This window comes from Lissotriton vulgaris, chromosome 2_1 (assembly GCF_964263255.1).
Source record: "Lissotriton vulgaris chromosome 2_1, aLisVul1.2, whole genome shotgun sequence".
In the NCBI taxonomy this organism is placed as follows: Eukaryota; Metazoa; Chordata; class Amphibia; order Caudata; family Salamandridae; genus Lissotriton; species Lissotriton vulgaris.
This window is the reverse complement of record NC_141687.1, coordinates 711,828,993-711,848,890: the sequence shown is the minus strand read 5'-3', so window position 1 is coordinate 711,848,890 and position 19,898 is coordinate 711,828,993. Positions and strand designations below refer to the sequence as shown.

General features: G+C 44.7%; 1 protein-coding gene across 5 annotated transcripts in view; it reads right to left on the bottom strand.

Annotated features, from left to right (window-relative positions):
* Window positions 1-19,898, bottom strand: part of SBF2 (SET binding factor 2) — a 2,158,806-nt gene that overhangs the window by 45,990 nt on the left and 2,092,918 nt on the right. For all 5 annotated transcript variants that reach the window (XM_086955965.1, XM_086955960.1, XM_086955962.1 and 2 more), the window contains one exon: window positions 7,501-7,632. In XM_086955965.1, coding sequence (XP_086812091.1) covers window positions 7,501-7,632 — 132 coding nt within the window. The remainder of the gene's footprint in view (window positions 1-7,500; window positions 7,633-19,898) is intronic.

The window sequence follows — 19,898 nt, the reverse complement described above, 5'->3', positions numbered from 1 at the left end:
CAAGGTGATGGGAAGAACGCAGTACATAGGAAATTACTTTTTCGTTGTGTTCCGGGCAATTAAACGCACTACATAGCATAAATCTTTCTGACTTAAAAAATGTGACCAATGAACAGGTTTGACCAGATAGTTGAGAGCGGAATTCAGTTCCATACACAAGATCTCTTCGTCACAGTGTCTTTTATCAGCGAGCCATCACTGGTAGGCTCTAATCCGGGTACTTTCGTTGGCACTGTTGAGCACCGGCGGTGGAGCTATAGGTCCAGCTCGGTTCGATCCTTACGCGTTGCAGGGTGCGGTCAGTCCTCTGCTGTTAGACCACAGTCCTGTTCCCTAAACAGTCCGTTTGGCGGCGCCTTATGCTCGGCACCTATAGTTCTGTGGCAACACCCTTTTCCCATATAATTGCAGCTCTTTCCTTTGGCAGAAAGTCACGTGGGAAGGTGGGTGGATGTGGTTCAAATAGTCGATAGGAGAAAGAGTGAGCGGAGTTGGGTCAGAGTTCCTGGGACACACAAAAAGGGACCAAGGGAGCAAAGGATAACAAGCAGGCAGGCCCATCAATCGGGCCCTAAGAAGGCAGACGGAGACTCCAGGCACACGTGGGTTAGCAGTCGGAGGGCTTCGAGGCGGCCCGTCATTTTTTCATTTTCCACGTTGAAATTGCGGTCTCGTCCCGTGCCTTGTTGCTCTGCAGCTCCACCTCTGGTCGATGTCATACGTGTCCCAAGGTCCGCAGTCAGGCTGAACATCACATCTGACCCATCTCCTCCGGTGATCGTGAATCTTTGAATAGGTACAAGACAACGTTTTAGAGAAATGGCAGAAGAAGACATCTACGCATATGAATTCCTCCCTCAACTCTCCGCATTTGAGATTTTATGCTCATCGGTCACAGTCAGAGGTCTATTACCAAGCAGTGCATGTGTCAGCATTCCTACTGAGTCTATGGCAGGTTTATTCATTGTCCTATTTATAACTCACATGAGGATAAATGACATTTCCATCAACTGTGCGTTACATCATATTCAATATTACAGAGCATTTCCCTTCAGGAACAATCATATTTTCAGACAGGGTGGGGGTGCTATCGTCGAGAGTCGGGCAAAACAAGATTTCCTCAAGGGTCAACAGCTACCCATGGTCATTACGTTTATACCCGGGACAGCAGAAGTGGTTCTATCAAAAATGGGGCGGGGATGCTTCGGGCGCTTGCGCTTGGGTGCAAAGGGGTGGGGCAATCTGGGTATTGGGTGTCAATCTAGACGTTGGCGTTCGCCTCTGAAGAACAGACATAGGATGCCATTGACATACAGTTCCCCTATAAATGGCCTGATTTGGGGGACTTTAGTCGTCTTACCTGTCCTTTCCTTCTCAGCCAATTCAAGTTCATTCATTTTGCAGAAAGGAGAGGCAGTAACATGGCGAAAATACAGTCATTTTAGTTTCGGTCAATTTCGCTGAACACCTTCGCGTTCAAATATGTATCAAATCAGACTGGTGCCGGTGGGGCACAATTTTACCAAAAAGAGGGAGGAAAAATAGGGAGACTCTCATAGAGAGTGGGAGTCGTCCGCAATCTAAACGAGCCATTCGGTACACGTATGACATGTAAGGAGAGGGAGAGAGAGAGAGAGAAAGAGAGAGAGATAAAAAGGAGTGAAGAGAGAGAGAGAGAGAGAAAGAAAGAGAGATAATAAGGAGTGAAGAGAGAGAGACGTGTACGAAAATAGGTCATTTAGTGCGCTCACAACACAGAACGGCAAAGGTCAGGCGACCCGCAGATACAGACAGAGGGGAGACATAAATTCGTACGTTACACACACACAAACTCAGACAGGGAAGACGGCACATATATCACGCATGTACAAGACATTCACGACAAGACAGGAAACAATTGTTAGTCTACAAGATCTGTTTTTATATTTTCTACATATCGTTACTATCCTATTTATCTACGTGCTTAGCTCTTTCTGCCCTTCCCCCCTTTCCCTTCTCGCTTGTCATGCCTGCGAGCGTTCCCAATTACCAATACTCACACCTCGGTTGGTCGATCAGAAATTAACCTGGTTGCGCTAGTTACCCATGGTTGGATCTTAAACCATTTTTCTGTTCCCTCCTGTGGTGGGAAGTTCTCCAGGCTGAGGCAACGGCAAATATTGATCGGGAAAACAGTCGGACAGCTTGGCTATATCTGTAAGAGTGTGAGAAAGGGGGCAGTGCATTTTGAACATCGGCAACATTTCTAACTCTCTAGGCGGGTGGTGCCGTGGCAACCCTTACCCGTATATTTTTCTTTGTCCTCTCCCTACCTAGTAAAAACGTCCAGTTATATTATTTAACGCGTCGTTTCTAGTCAATTTTTTTCTTTTTCCCGTCATTCAGTACCTGTCCAGTTTCTATGTCAGTCCATCCTCCCAGTTGCTATGTTCTAAGGAGGAACAGTCATGTTTAAGTCTACGTCTTTAAAAAACTTTTATTTGTCATAAGGACCATGCTCATATTCCTTTCTTCCCCTTCTCATCGGCGGTTCGGTCGTCGTCCATCTATACATCAGCCAGTGTCCCGACGTGACCTGCAGAAGGGAGGAGAAAGAAGGGGTGGGGGGGGGCCAATATTCAAACCTCATCAGCATGCAGTAATCCGGAAATGTTTTTACCTACCACATACTCGACCTATTTCCACGTAGTGCATTTCCCTACCATCACGGCGTTTAAGCCCTAATGGACCAGACAGGTAAGACAGATAATCATTGACGATCTGCGTATCTACGTGAGTTACTTGGTCGTAACCCCTTTAGATCGGGTACAAGGGTGGCGGTCAGGCGGCATTTCTGTGGTGTCGTTTTTAGGTCTTCTAAAGCACTTTTCCGGCTGCCTGTGACACATAGTGTGGCTGCTGAATATCGGGTCCTTTTTAACCTTTAACCTTCATCATACTTTCTCGTTGTTCACAGTAGTAATACATTCAAAACTCATTAATGCAACCGCTACAACTATGCTTTCGTTTTCAAAATACTTTTAATAAAAAGTGTTGACACATAAATACAGGCCTACAACCCGGTGGACTAGCCACGGAGCAGATTGGAACTGTACATAAGGAGAACAAAGCTGGTGGCAGTTCATTGCATAAAGTGCGGCAGTGCAATAAAATCGTATTAAACTCCCCTACAGAGCAAGCATGATGCATGTCAGTAATTCATCTTTAACAAATTCATAAATACATTATCCAATGTTCATTCATTACCTTAAATTACACCAATTCATTTTCCAACTCATAATCGGTACCCACCCTAAGTCAATTCATTGTCCAAGCACATACTCAATATCCTTCATATCTACTTTCATTATCCAAACGTTATATATATATCTCGGGGTAAAAAGCTTGCGCAATCAAGGTGCAACAAAGTTCATTAAAAACGTCTCATTTTGTGTCGGCGCCATTTTGGGTGGGGTCAGGCAAGTTCCAGCACAGTCAGAGTATCTCTAGTCTCGCATGGTTGGCCCAGAACTTTCCATTGGTAGTTCAGAAAGTCTCGTGCAATGTGGTTAACAGTCTAACAATATGGACCACGAGTCAAAGAATGGGAAGGGCGGCAACAATTTTCCTACCGGGTCATTCTGGTGTTCTTCCGGAACTGAACAAGCCTGTGCCGTGGCGGCATTCTAGCCATTTCCGATCCGAGTCTGGTGCCGGCAGGAGTAGCACCGATGTCGTGGTTCCCAGCGAAGGGGGCGGGGGCACCCATGCAGAGGGTCGGGGGCCCCCCGGCTCTTATAGAATCTTCAAGGTCGAGGAGAGGCGATATGGAGCGAGTGCCCGTCCTGGGCAGAAGACCGCTTTTTGATGTTGACCCTCTTTAAGCAAAGAGTGTTGGGGTGTCGCTGGAAACCTCCACCTGGAGGGAGGTGGGGGAGGGTCGTTCGCGCCGCCTCCCCCTTCCAGCGACCCCGCGCCGTTCTTCGGCTCCATCGTTTTGACATTGGCCGTGCCAGCCATTGATGATGGGGGGGGGTGGTCGGCGGCTGAGGCAAGACAGCCCCCCCCCCTCCCTTTTTTGACATGTGGCGGGACTACCTCCAACTCTCCGGGGGGGCTTGAAATGTGGCGGGACTGCCTGTACCTATGCAGGCGATGGCATGCGGCGAATTTGGCATGTGGCGGGACTACTTGATTTGCCGCCGTCCTCGCCTTGGCTTCGGCCTTCGACAAAAAGCCGGATCGGGTGAGAGAGAGGGGTGGTCGGTGGCCGAGGCAAGACAGCCCCCTCTCTCCCCGCGGCCTGCAGGGCGGCAGAAGAGAAAAGATGGAGAGGTCCTTGTCATCCTTTGGACCGCCTGCCCAACATCATCTCCTCAAGACCGTGGCCAGGCGAGTCCCTCGTGCCTCCAGGCCTCGCCTTCCGGATGGGCGTAACCGCGGACCTGTTGCACTTCGGGAGCTTCCGGAATGGGGGTAGGTACCTATTGAGTTGTTTCTATTTCATGTGACCGTTATTTGGGCGGGGCGGGCAATGAGGCAGACATGTTGGGAGCAGGAACAGGCAGTGAAGCCTAGCTACCACGTGGCTATGTTCTGCTATCAAATCTTTTCGCCATTTTACATTTCTTATTACGAACTATTTCTAATGTTTCTTATTTTTGGTGAAGTCAAAAGCTCATCAGGGGGTTACTGACTTAGCCTGATTTCTTTTTATTTTTCTTTCTCTTCCTTAGCGTGTTTCGAGCTAAAGCTTTCTGTTAGTAGGGAACGGTGATCACTTCATATTTTTTATGCGTCCTTTTCACTAGGGGGGTACATCTGGACGGACCAGACGAGTCCCCTCCAATAAATGGTCCGGGGTGGAACGAGATTATCGATCAAAAGGGGAACATATATTCCTTCATTAGGGTATCATCCTGGACAGACCGAGCGATGTACTTCCACTTACTAGGGTAGCCTCCTGGACGGACCAGTCGGTCTATTTTCTACTAAATGGCCCATGAGTAGAGAGCATATGTCCTCCATAAGGGTAGTCTCCTGGGCGGACCATGCGAGCTACCCCACAATCACCAACCAGTGGGGAGTGGGTAGGACTGACGAATTCACAAAGGGGCATAACCTACCCTTTTCTACTTGCAAAGACAGAATATTTCTATTTCACGTTGTTTGCAAATAGAAAATACCTCAAACGAAACAATTCCTGAGACAACAATGTCCAGGCAACCAACCAACCAATGGGGAGAAAAACAGGCATGACGGATTACAACGGGGACAAATGTCTGCATTACCTGCCCTTCGCTATCCATAAAGGGAACAGAATATTCCTATTCGTCTCTGTTTGTGGACAGGGAAGATCTCAAAGAACAACAATCGATTATTAATCGACTTCAAACAATTCAGTGGGGAGAAAAGTAGGCATGACGAATTACAACGGGGGACAAAAAGTCTGCATTACCTACCCTTCTCTATCTGCAAAGAGGGACGACGTTCCTATTCGCCGCTGTTTGCAAACAGAGAATGTCTCGTTCTCAAAAGAGAACCAATATGTCAAGTAGCCTTCAAAGCTAAATGAGCCAATACCAACAATATCAGTATACAAATACCGACTTTCAATACAAACAATCAATCAATCAGGTGGATAGAGCCACCCTACCAATCAGGCGTAAAAACACCCTACTTAATCTTACCCGGACCGGACCATACGGACAGTTCTTCGACTCCCTCCTCCAGCGCCCGATCGTTCTCTTACTCCATGTAGCATTCCTGTGGGATTCCAGTCAGGACAATAGGTCACTCAAGAGAGGTCCGTTCGGAATTGGTGAAGTTCTGTCGATCGGCAGCCGGGCTAGGGCCCTCTCAAGGCAGGTATACTCCGATCATTTTAGACGTTCACTTCTTCGTCTGGATCTCTCTTACCGAACCCTATGTCACTGATGGGCCCACATGGGCGCCAATTGTGGAAAGTGAGCCAATAATTCTATTGATGCCCAGGCTGCTGGCGCAAACCGCCTCTTAGTTCCCATTCTGAATAGTTACCAAATAAAGAGACGGGCGCTGGAAGCAGGAATCAAGAACAGAGTTTATTTCTCATGAGGAGAGCCAGTCATTTCGGACACGAAACACAGTGTCTTTCGGGAGGTGCTCTAACAAGTGAGCTTGAGACTCTTGCTTTTATACTTTGCAAAACATTTGATGGTACAATCAGGTCAGTATGTCGCAAAAGGAAGACATCCCTATAATCCTCGTGATGATCCTACTCCACATACGTTCACAATGGGGACCCTTGACCTGCTGATAAGAGGGGAGGGCAATCATGCAGCTGAGTGTTTCGTAGGATGTGTGCGCCTGATCATGGCCCAGGGGGTGGGGTGGCTAGGCATACAATAAGGGCAGTAAATGGTATCTCCTGGCTTAGGCGATGGCCTCGGACATGTGTGGTCAGCCGAACTCGGGGGAAGGGGTCATCAAAGGAGTGGTATTCATGCCTGCGTGGACAATCGAGCGTGGAGGGAGGGCTTGTCAATAGAGGGGCATTCAGGGAAGGGAAGGAGGTGCTGGTCAGGCGCGGCCGTGACTCTCAAGGACAGGGCTTTGCGGAAGAAGAGGGTTTATGACTTGCTCATATGAGGAGAAGGAGGGGGTCAGGGTGCGTGCAGGGCCAGAGTCGCGCAGAGAGAGAGAGAGAGAGAGAGAGAGAGAGAGAGAGAGAGATCTTATGACCTGTACATGAGAGAACAGGGGCAGTCAGATACAACTGGGGGGGCTATGTCAGCTGAGGCGAAGGATGCTTCTTCGAGAGGAAAATGGGGAAGGCCTGGGTCAAGCAGGAGGGTTACCTTTTCACATCAGGATCGCGCAAAGGGAAAGGGTTTCATGGTCTATACATGAGAGAGGGGGTGCAAGATACGCGCAGGAGGGAAGCTGGGGATTCCAATGGGTAAAAAGGCCATGGTGCCTGGAATGGCTGCACATATGCATAGGGGTACGGGTTCTTACTGGCAGGGTGATACGGTCAATAACTTACAGTATCCATGGTGCCCACAGGGAGAGGAGTGGGAAAGGAAGGGAAATGAGTGCTGTCTATGTACATCAGTTTCGTCAGATTTCACATATATATATATATATATATATATATATATATATATATATATATATATATATATATATATATATATATATATATATATATATATATATATTCTTTTTTTTACAAACCCCCCAAAAACTGCATAACAAATTCACATTAAGAAACATAATATCTGAAACATTATAAATGAGGGGAAAACCCAACAACTGGCCAGTTGAGGATATCTTCACCACTGAAGCCAAAAAACATCCAGGGTCAAAGAGAAAAGGAAAGAAAGGTGTTTGAGGTGGGGAAGAAAGGAGGTGACATATTTCATGGCTTTTTAGTTTTTACATCAAGTACAACAACATCTACTTTTTTTTCAATCATTATACCTTTAAATAGAGAATAGCACGCAGTGAGGAAAAATATCTTTTAACACAACTACCTACATCGAAAAATGCTTTTTCGCCTGCATTTTTGGGGGCTCCTATTGTGGAAGTTGCTGGAATTACACTTTCTACATCTGCAAGATCAATGAATCCTTTACAGCTGGTATCCTCCCCAGAATCATAATACCGAAGCTAGAACAGAGTGGAACAAATAAAAAAGTCAATTGAAAGATAAACATTTGTGTGCATGAAAAACTGAGACAAAACCCTAAAACAAATACAAGCAACAAGAAGATCAACTTCAACAAGTTTTGATTTTTTAGTTCTCTTTAAGAATTAGGATTATGAGCATCTTGTAAAATAGCATTTTTAATCACATTCATTTGACTTTATAGACTATATTACATAACTGATGATAAAAGGAGTGCACAAACAATGTTTGCACTGCACTAGCACTGCAACAACTGTAAAATGACCTTTAATGGTCTCTTGCTGAGGTTAAACTGCTCTATAATTGTCAAAGAATGAACACATTAGTGGTTAACAAACTGGAAAATGAGCTAACCGCATTTGTAAAAAACAATATCTACACTTGTAATAATGCTGCAGTTATATTTTTATTTTAACTTCAGTAATTGTAGAGTACCATAAATCAGACATTAAAATTAGTATACATTTAAAGTCACAAACTAATTGCTTGCTTGCAAACATATTTATACTAAGTTACAAATGTTGAGAAGAAAACAAGTTACTTACCTGTAACTTTGGTTCCCCAGTATTGGTACTTTCATAGATTCCCATGCTTTGTATCATTCCCCAGTCGTCGGATTGGGAGCCTCGGTAAATAGAAAATACCATAGCAGTAGGTACAAAAGTGAAAGACAGGCCTAGGCCTCATCTCATTTTGTAGCCTATCCGCCTCTTTTTGTAAAAGAGACCAAAAAATTACAACAACCAATTAGAGTAGCCTGACCCCTTAGAACCTTCCCGAGAGAGCCTCAGATTTTCGTAGCCGTTGTGTAATAGTATTCCCGTCTGCTGAAGGCTGAGCTTTCCCAGGGGAGGCGGGTGGGCACATGGGAATCTATGAAAGTGCCAATACTGGGGAACCAAAGTTACAGGTAAGTAACTTGTTTTCTTGCCCCAGTATTGGACTTTCATAGATTCCCATGCTTTGTATCAGAGTAGCTAGCAGTAAGCAACAAATGCACATTTTGTTACATGCATATCAGCACATCACAGTATAAATATTATCATAGTTATCCAAAACAGTTTGAAACCATAGTTAGGCAATATCATCAGATACAAAATGTGCAATAAAGGAAGGAGGGATAGAAGGGAAAGCTCACCGCTCACTGGAATAGATTCCTCAGGACTGCTTGTCCGACTGCTGTCTAACTCCTTGTGGAAAAGTCCAAACAGTAGTGCTTCGTGAACGAGTGGGCACTGCTCCATGTAGCTGCCCTACAAATGTCCTTGATAGGGACGCCAGAGAACAGAGCCGTAGATGATGATACAGATCTCGTAGAATGCGCCGTAGATGATGATACAGATCTCGTAGAATGCGCCTTGATCCGTCCCCTCAGGGCTTCCCGGCCGCCTGATGACAGAAATGAATTGTGCTGGCAATCCAACGTGATATTCCCTGCATTGACCGGGGCAAGCCTTTCCTTGGAGCATTAAAAGCGACAAAAAGTTGCGAAGTCTTTCTGAAATCTTTTGTGCTTTGGAGATAAAATTTCAGGCATCTTTAGACATTCAAAGTGTTGAGAGATCTTTCCGCCAGAGTCGAAGGTCGAGGAAAAAAAGATTTTAGATGAACAGGTTCATTCAAGTGAAAATCCGAAGGGACTTTTGGAATAAATTTTGAATTTGTTCTCAAAATCAAACAGTCATTCTTGAACTGTAAGAAAGGATCAACAATCGTGAGAGCTTGAAGTTCTCCAACCCTTCTGGCCGATGTAATTGCCAGAAGAAAAGCCACCTTCCATGACAAAAATGTCATCTCCGCCTTATGAATAGGTTCAAAAGGAGTCCTCATGAGATGGCCGAGGTCCAGGTTGAGTTGCCATAATGGAGGAGGCGGCTCAACCGGAGGAAAAACCTGAATAAACCTTTCAGGAATTGTTTAATCACTCTTGCGGACCAGAGAGAAGGGCCAGAGGCTGTTCGTCTGAGCCTAGAGATCGCTGCAAGATGCACTTTGATGGAAGAGTGCTGAAGACCTGACTTGGCCAAAGACAAAATGTACAATAAGATCTTATAAGGAGCTGAAGTGAATGGATGAAGATTTTCCTTGTGGCACCATGCACAAAAACACTTACATTTTGCTCGATAGGTTTTGTTCGTACTTGGGGCCTGAGCCTGAGCTAAAATTTCTTTGCAATCCTGAGAGATATCTAAAGATCTGAACTCTCGGTGCTCAGGAGTCAAGCTGCCAATTGCAGGGAACTTGGGTACGGATGCCTTGCTTGGCCCTGGGACCTCGTCAATAGGGTTGGTATGGGACGCAGGTTAATCTGCTGATCCTGATACAGAAGGAGAAGCTCTGTGTAACAAAATTGGTGGGGCCAAGCTGGAGCTATTAAAATCAATGTGCAGGGCTCCGTCTTGAGTTTCCTCAGTATTCTTGGAATCAGGGGAATTGGAGGAAAGGCGTAAACAAATGCGCCTGACCAGGCTAGCGAAAGAGCATTCCCCAACGATCTTTGATGGTGATACCTGCTTGCGAAGAATTGGCATTTCTTGTTTTCTGGAGTCGTGAACAAGTCTATAAGAGGAGTGCCCCAACGAGAGAATATTCCTTCAAGAGTTCTCTGATCCAGTTCCCATTCATGAGACACTGACCTTAGGCGGCTCAAGGAATCCGCTTCTGTATTGAGTGAGCCCGGAAGATGTTCCGCTGAGAGAGATATCTGATGACGAATAGCCAACTCCCCGATCTCCTGAGCTTCTTTTGAAAGGAAATTGGATCTCGTTCCACCTTGTTTGCTTATATAATGCATGGCCGTAGTGTTGTCCGTACGGACCAGGACTGTGGAATTCCGAATTTTTTGAAGAAACGACTGCAAAGCCAGCCAAATCGCCCGTAGTTCCAGAAGGTTGATATGAGAGGTGCGTAACTCTTGAGACTAGTGGTAGCTTACTTGAAAATCCTGAAATACCGCCCCCCATCCCTCTAGGGAGGCATCTGTGGTCAGAACTAATGGAGAAGGAGGAATCGTGAAAGAGAGACCTTCCGCAATATTTTCTTTTGTAGTCCACCACCTGATCACCTTCCTCATGATAGGAGTGACTTTTATCCTGTCGTCGAACGATCCCTCTGCCTGACGCTATTGCAAGTCTAGTTGTTCTTGCAGGGGCCGCATGTGAAGCCTGCAGTGCAGAATTAAGGCAATGCAAGATGACATCGATCCTAGAAGGGATTTGTATTGACAGACTGAAAGAGTTTGTTTCCTTTGCAATCGGTTGGCAGAAAGAATCAGTTTGTTCTGTCTCTCTTCTGAAGGGAAAGCTTTGCAATGAGTTGTATCCAGAATGGCCCCCAGAAATCTTGCCGACCTGGATGGACGTAGGACAGACTTGCTCTTGTTGAGACCCAGACGCAAGTGATTAAAGAGTTGAATACAATCCTCGACCGCCCTTGTGTTCGCTTGAGAGGATGGAGCCTTTATCAGCCAGTCGTCCAGGTAAGGAAACACTTGCAGAGAGACTGCCTTCTTAGGTATGCTGCTACTGGGGACTTTGTAAATATCCACGAAGCGGATCGTAGTCGGAAAGGCAGGACCCTGAACTGAAAGTGGCTCTTGGCTACTGTGAAGTGAAGATACCTCCTGTGGGCCGGATGGATGAGAACATGAAAGTATGCGTCCTCGAGATCTAGAGTTGACATATAATCGCCAGGATTTAGGAGACGCAAAATATCCGGGAGAGAAACCATCCGAAATGAGAGTTTTATGAGATAGGTGTTGAGCTCCCTCTGGTCTAGAATTGGGCGTCACTTTTCTTCTGTCTTGCGAATCAGGAAAAACCTGGAATAGAAACCTTCTCCTCGTTGGGACTGAGGAACAAATTCTATTGCTCCTTTGATGAGTAGTTACTTAGCTTCGAGACGTAGAAGATTCAGATGTTTTGATTCTGTTGTGAGAGGGGCTCTGGATGGTGGAAAATCTTGAAACTCTAGTGTGTGGCCAAATTGTATGATGTTGCGGACCCACCGATCCGATGTAATGATCTGCCAATTGTCGAGGTTTTTTGATATCCTGCCCCCCACTGATGATATTGGAGGGGGAGGAACAGTAGACAGAGCCTGGAGGCCGCTATTGTCGCTTAGAATGATCTCTTCCCTGACGACACTGTCACCCTCTTGATGGTTGACGAGAGAAAGATGCCGAATGACCTTGGCATTGCGAGTATTGTGGTTTGTACGACTGGGGGGATTGTGAATAAGAGGAGTAGTGTTGTTGGTTACCACCTCTGTACAACGAAAAACCTCTCCCTTTAGCACCCCTGAAAGGAACCTTGTGGTATTGCAATGTCCCCAAGGACCTTGCTGTGTCTGTGTCCTTTTTGATACCCTGAAGGGCATCGTCTATATGTTTGCCAAAAAGCATATCCCCATTATAAGGTAAGTCCAGGATCTTATTCTGAACTTCTTGGCGAAACCAGATAGCCCGAAGCCAGCCCTGACGCCGCAAAACTGCTGACCCTGCAAAGGCTCGAAAGGCGGTGGTAGCTATATCCATAGCACAATGTATTATTTCCGATGAAGAACGTTCACCTTTCTCAAGGATCTTCTTGGCTTCTACCTTGGCACCATCTGGAAGTTGATCCAAAAACGGGTATAAATCGCACCACATTTGGCGATCATCTACCCAAGATTGCATTCGCCGCTCGAACTAAAAGGCTAGACATTGAGGAGAATCGTTTACCCACATTGTTCAGGCGTCTACCCTCCTTATCTGGAGGTGTTGTAAGGGGTGCCAAAGGATTCTTAGATTTTCTTTGAGCTGCCTGGGAAATAACTGAGTCCGGCTTCGGTTGACCTGTCAGGCAAGCAGGACTGTTCTCTGGAGCTTTATATTTCTTCTCCAACCGCAGAAGAACAGGGATGACTGTAGCCGGATTTTGCATCACCTTAGTACCTTCAGACCATATATACTCCACGATTGAACGGACAGACTTCCTGTAAGGTTCCTTGAAATCGTAAAGGAAACAGTCTGACTGCACAGTCGTAACAGGAAGGCCAAACATCTTGGACGCTCTCTCCATAAGGTTAGGGAAACCTCCAATGTCTGCTGGAGGAGAATCAACAGGATCCAGCGATGGTGAGGCCGGATCTGGAATGATATAGTCGCCCCACTCTTTATCAGGATCCAGGACTTGATGAATACCTTGATCCTCGTCAGATGAATCATCATCATCATGAACAGTAATATTCTCCTGGTGGCTTTCTCTAGGCTCTGATTCCGGATGACGAGATACCTGAGGAATCACTGTATTTGAAGAATTGGCAGGAATCGATGGAGGAGGTGACTGCGTTTGCTCAGAAACTTGCGGCGGAAACCTTTTCTTGTTATCCTGCAACACCATTTGCAAATCCATTATAAGTGAAAAAGGCAGTGCCACCATCTCCTGATGAGGTTGATATCGAGGCCTATCTTGTTGTTCATAATGGCCTTGCTCAGTATAGTAATCATCGGAATCTGAGTCCTGATACTCCACTTGAAGTTGGGATGGACTATAAGCAACCTCGTAAGAACCATCCTCCTCTTCTGAAAGGTCGTCCTCCAAGAGCAAAGTTGGTGGCAAGGGTGTCACCCTGCGCGGAGAAATCATCTCAGGAGTGATCTGCTGCCTTCTTATCGAAATCCAGGCTTTTTGAATCGTCGACGGGCTTGTCGTCAACGGAACCGTCAACGAAGAAAGGGCCGTCGTCGACGATGGGCTGATTGTCGACGGTACCGTTGACGAGCTCGTCGTCACAATCATAGCAGCTGTCGTCGTCGACGTTTTCCTCGTCAACGTCGTGGCCGTCGACACTATCGTCGGCGTCATCGTCGATGAGAAGGGGACGGGAACCTGAAGCGTCGACGGAGATAACACTGCAGCCGCAGTCGACGAAGCTACCGTCGACGGAGCTGTAACTGAAACCAAATGTACTTTAGATGTCGTCGTCGTCGACGTACCTGAAGACTTTGTCGTCAACGGACGTTTTTTTCTTTCTGATTTCCCCTCCTGGGAGACAGACACTGGTTTCAGGAAAATCTTCTCCTTTTCTGCTGATGGAGAAGCAACAGAAGGAATCTGAAGTACCTTCTTTGATGTTTGCGCCTCAGCAACTTGTCCCAGCCTCTCCTTTACACCTCGGTAAGGAGATGTTTTAGGACTTGGCCTTTCAGACCTATCAGCGGTCTTTTGGGAGGCCTTAACAGGGGGTTCAGATGAAGTTGAAGGGGAAGATCTACCCCTCTTCCTGGCTCTTCTGGAAGACGCAGCTAAGGAAGAATCCTCATTGTCAGATGACAGAACCTCCTTACGAGACTTCATTTTCTGTAACCAGGTTAACAGACGTCCTTCCCTGTCTCTCAAGGTCTTCGTAGAGAAAGTCCTGCAGATCTTACAATCTGTTGCCTTATGATCAGGATACAAGCACTATATACAGTTTTTATGCTTGTCCTCTATATACAGCCTTTTCTTTGAACAGGTTGCACAGGCTTTAAATAAAGCCTTCTTTTCCTTATCAGACATAAGAATGAAGGGAAAAATCCAATCTGAAGAGAAATCTGAGCAGAGCTCAGAGGAGACTCCCTAAGCACAACGTGCAATAGAAAATCTGAGGCTCCCTCAGGAAGGTTCTGAGTGGTGAAGCTTCTCTGATTGGTTGTTGTAATTTTTTGGTCTCTTCTACAAAAAGAGGATAGGCTACAAAATGAAGCCTAGGCCTGTCTTTCACTTTTGTACCTACTGCTATGGTATTTTCTATGTACTGAGGCTCCCAATCCGACTACAGGGGAATGATACAAAGCATGGGAATATATGAAAGTCCAATACTGGGGCAACCAGGATAATTTATGTACCTTTCTCATTATGGTCGCAATGCACGGACAACGTTTCTTTTTCTCAAAACCTTTTTATTCGCACCAGAAGTATTAGGCATCAGTACAGTTTTATGTATATATAATACCAAAATATGCACTGAATATGGCACAGTAAGGAAATGTTTTTGGATATGTCCCTATTGTCGATCATCCAACAGTAAGCACTGAACAATATACAAAACAATAAATGTGCCGTGAGGGGTGGGCGAGGGAGTGAAGGGTCGCAAAATTGGGTATGCTAGGGAGGACCACAACTACTAATATCAAGCAACAGCCAGGAAGAGACATATTTGATGAAGAAGGGAACAGAACTGAGACTCAAACTCCCCTGTTTTCAGACTTCAGTTTAACACACTAACAATACTAAAAAGCCTAGTTTAGGAACCCCTAAGCGGTCAGACAATAAAAAGATTGAATTTGCTGTAATTACACAGTAGAACTTGCTGACAAAACATCCGGTTTGAGAAAATAATCACTGGTCGAGCTCTACACAAGGTCATCTTTTAGGACAACACATTTGCTGGTGAAGTCAAAGATCTAGTACAAGCAACTTAAAGAAAGCATAGACACTATCTCTCAAATTAAATGTATCTAACTGCCAAAACCACACTGGCTTCAGTCTGTAAATAATTTAGGAGGGTGACTGAAAGCAACCAGATTGATGCCAATGACAATATTGTCATTGTGGTAAAGCAAATATTTTACATGCTCAAAAAGTTGGAAATCAAAAGTGTAGTTTTCAAAACTACTATACTGGTTTGGGCATGTGATTTTTCATACCTTTCTTAAAGTTATTGACTACTTATTAAGGTATGTTGTGGCAATAACATACCATCTTTATACCACTTCTCATGAGTAGATATGTTGTGCCTAGTGAAAAGTATATCCATATACAATAGCATGCATGAGGCTTTTTCAATATGGACTACGTCTGTGGCTCGCAAAGGGAGAAGCCTAATGTCATAGAATCAGTATATGGGGAAAGGTTTGGCAATGGTATGACAAGCATTAAACATCAACTGCCATCCAGTGATGTGATGCTGCTGGCAAGTTCAGGAGAGTGGAAGAGAGAGAGAGAGACAGTGAGATAGAGCGCATTTTTATGATAGAAAGTGTGTGTGAGAGAGTGTGTGAGAGAGAATGTGTTTGTGTCAGTGGTGGCCAGCAGGGATTGAGGGCGGCGGGGCAGGGGGTGTTAGCGATGGGAGGGTGGAAATGTAAAAAAATTAAATTAAAAAAACTTACCTTATCGCGGCATCTCTCCTCTGCGTCAGACTCGGGCCGGAACAGGAAGCACCCAGGCTCCCCATACCAATCGCAAAGCTGCAATGCAGTGTTGTGGTTGGTCTAAGTGCCGTGGTTCGCCGCTCACACAGGGACTGGGAGCCTGGGTATGCTCTCCACCAGGCTGTTATGCAGACTGGGTGAAGAACATGCAAAGTGCTCATAAATGCTTGGCAGGCATGAGACGGCCGTCCAAACATTCATGCACACATTAAATAGTACCTACCACTCCTCCCCCTGCTCTGAGAGCAAAGCAGCCCGGCCCACAAAGCAGCAGGAACAAATGAAATGATAATAACATTGAGGGTATTATTGTTTTATTATTCCTTTAGCTACACTGCTTAAAAGCAGTAGGGTGACGCTCCTCCGCCTTAGCAGGGGAGCCGCCACTGGTGGGGGGCGTAAGAGTGAGTAGTGGGTAAAGTTAGAGCATAGGGCTGGGGAGAAAGCAATACATTAGACAATGCTCTGTGTTTTTAGAGAAAATAAAACCCAAATGAAATCCAGTCTGGAACCAATGAGACAAAAGTTATCTTTGGCTAACGTGGTAATTTAGCTACTAGTTGAAATCTTCTATGGAAATAAGGTTTTTCCAGCATGTAGGAGATTGTAATGCAGAGTATGATTCCGCACGATATGGTCCTTTTCTGCACAGCCTTGCCTTTCTTTGCTCCAGTGAAGCTGATAGTCCAACCGGTGATCAATGCTTACAATCAATGTAGAAGCTGAGCACTTCTTTCGATTTCAACTGAAGTCTCTCCTCCCTCTTAGATGGGTGAGGCAATGCAAAGAATGCTGGAACAATGATGTTCTGACCAACAGCAGAGGGAGTCACTACCTTCAGAAGGAAGGTGGCTTCAGTCGGCAGAACCAGTTTGTCCTGGTATATCATGGTGTAGGACGTTGTGCACCGCAATTATAGTGACAAGAAAGTCTAGCTTGACGGTAAGCAACCTGAGAGAACTACTGAGGGGGTACTCAGAAGGTGCGCTCACGAGGAATATAAGGATCACATTTTAGTACCAATGGGACATGACAAAAGGAGTAGAGGGGGGAGGGGACATATGCCTAAACCATTTAAGGAAATGCAATACACAGTTGAAATAAATAATGATAGCTGGTAGGGCAGCCACAATAAGACCATAAGACAGACCAGGGCCCTTTAACAGAGCCTAAAACAAGGTCTTGCTGTGTGAGGAACCACACAAACAACATAGTTTTGACAGTTTAGCAAGGAGTGTGTAGATGTGTTTAATACAGCACCAGACCCCAGACCACAAATGTATCCCAATATCATGGATGTACAGATTTAGTTGTGGGACGCATAGCTGCCTAGATGACATTCATAACCTCAGGAGGAAGAATGAAAACACTCAACTGTCGCCAAACAATTTTCAAGCATAGAGGTGTAGGATGAGCAGGTTTGGGTGCAGAACCCTGCCCTGCTACTACGACTGTTGATCTTCCCAAAGGGGCAGCCTGATCGCAAGACAAATGCTCAAGCCCAGGGTTTTGGGATACTATACTCTCTGTGCCAGAGTCAGTTCTGATCTTCTTTAGAACTCGGAGCAAAAGAGGTGTAGGCAGGAAGGCGTATAGGAGTTCTGAATACCACTCTAAGCAGAACGAGTCTCAGAGCGAAAGACGACTTGGAAACTCCAAGTTGCAAAAGTGCTGATATTGCAAGTTTTCAGCGGTGTCAAAAACATGAAGCCAGGGTTGTACCCACTCACAAAAAAGACCCTGCTCCATCTCCTGATGTAAATGCAATTCATGACACCCAAGGCATTGATGGCTTAGGTTGTTCACTCAGGGAACCCACCAAGTGGTGTGTCACCAGAAAAATCCGTTGGGGGTCTAGCCACATCAGGAGATCTACTGTCTAAGACTTAAACAAAGTTATAATTCCTCATAAAGGTAGAAAAATGGAGAAAAGTTGCGAGAAAAACTCAATAACCTCTAATCTCCCACTTTATTGAGGTACGTAAAAGAAGGGACAGACATCACTGGTGCCAAACTGTTCTTTGAGGAACCTGCTTCAGTCCTTCGGATTTGCAACTGGTGCCATAGATGCAACCACATGCTGCTGGTGATGGAAAGCTAATTAAAATAATCTGCATCCATCTATGAAAACAGAGAATGGTTGAATATGAGAAAACTGTGGAAGAGAGATGTTACTATAAACAGCTGAATTAAGCACTATCTGAAAACAACTTGTTATACAGTGCCATCAGTTTATATTGTACTAGCACTGCCGGTCTAAATACCTCTAAGATGCCAAAGAGAATCAACTGCTTCTTTACCCAGATGACACCCTAGTTGTTTGTGAACAGACCTCGAAATGACAAGAGGCAAATTGAATTCAACTTTTTGTCCAGGTGACCCTTCATTCCATGATTATTAAGGAAGCATTAGCCATCTATAGATCATGATTGTGGAATGTGTCTCTTCTTATATACATGTAATAAGCAGAGCTAGATTCTTTCAGACAAGCATCCGTGACACATTGCATTGATTAAGAACTTTGCTTTTATAACTGGTAGGCCTTTGTTTACAATACTTCCCAAGGTGAAAACACGGGGATTTAACTTTGACCCCTGATTTCAATAATCAACCCAGGTATTGCTTTTGATAGCACACTACCATGTAACCTATGTAACCTTCACATTCAACCACCGCGTCTTGACTCAAACTCACCCTGTAGAAATAGCTAGGAAAAGCAATGGAACAACGCATCTGCCTATATGCAGCTGACTGGAAGAAATATGACAAGTTGCTACAGGTGCTATTGAATGAAATTTCTATTGATCTGGCGGGGGCCAATATTTAGGACCATATCATCACCCACATCCTGAGGAACTATTACTGGGTGTCAGGCAAGTCAAAATGCAGCTCAAACTGCTCACGCTTTCGTTACTGTGATACATCAAAATACCAGAGTAAAATGTACCAAACAATTCCTGCAGCATTTTATTACAAATCAACTGCTTGTTTTTCTAAAATGTTAAATGTTTCTAAACTTTTCAGGCTAGTCACAGTACTTGGAACCCTAAGTCCAATTAACTAGTTAGCACAGCTCTCTTAGCACGGCACTTAAACCCCCATTTTTTGTGTTGTGTAAGGAAATAAACATTATTGTGTATTTGCTAAGCTTTTCATCAGTATTAGCAACCCTGTTTAGATTTAATCTCAGGTTCACATAAAAAATCATAATTTTATGGTATTATAATAACGTGCATCCATCAATAATCTAATCACTGGTAGGAATCCTATTTCTCCTTAATTAGATTCAACCTGTAGAGAAAACCATGCTGATTTAAGGACCTCACACCCTCAAGCTTCCCCATAAATGGAGAATTTTTGATTTTTGTAAAATTTTTCACAGTGAGCTAGGTATGTGCCAGTTAAAAAGGCCCCTTTCTCTTGAATTGTCGTCCCATTTTAAATAAGCAAATAACGGTAGCCCCTATAATTTCTTGGGTAGGTTGGTGTGTGGCAGAATAGATCGGTGCAGGACTGCACGATCCAAATGAAAGACTGAATTCTTACAGAAGAAATCCACGCCAGTTTTGTAAATAAAGGAAGCTTCCCTACAACCCTCTTCTGTTCATACTATGGTAGGTTGTCTGCACATTGGCAGATATAGTCAACCAGTGCAACTTAAATTGAGAGGTACCCCGTTGTTTTTGTAAATAATACTTTATTGTTTTTTACATTCCATGTAGATAATGACAAAGCCCTGATGAGATTCCGGGAACTGGTTCCCCGGGATCGAAATGCGTCGGCAAACGGGGAGGAGTAAATAATCTATCACAGTATCAATGAATAATATCTGATGTGTAGATATATTGTTTTCATTAATTGAACTCCTCATTGTTTCACTTTATCTATTCATTTTGACATTGAAGTGTACATAATGTGTTGTTTTGTTTAAAATTGTTTTTGCTCGGGATGAATGATTGATATTGATTAATTGATTTTGATTTGTTTTTTCTGTTACATGTATATTTCCAATGATAATGTATAGTGTTGTAAATAGATCAATGTACAGTGGTCTTGTTTTGCATCTATGAA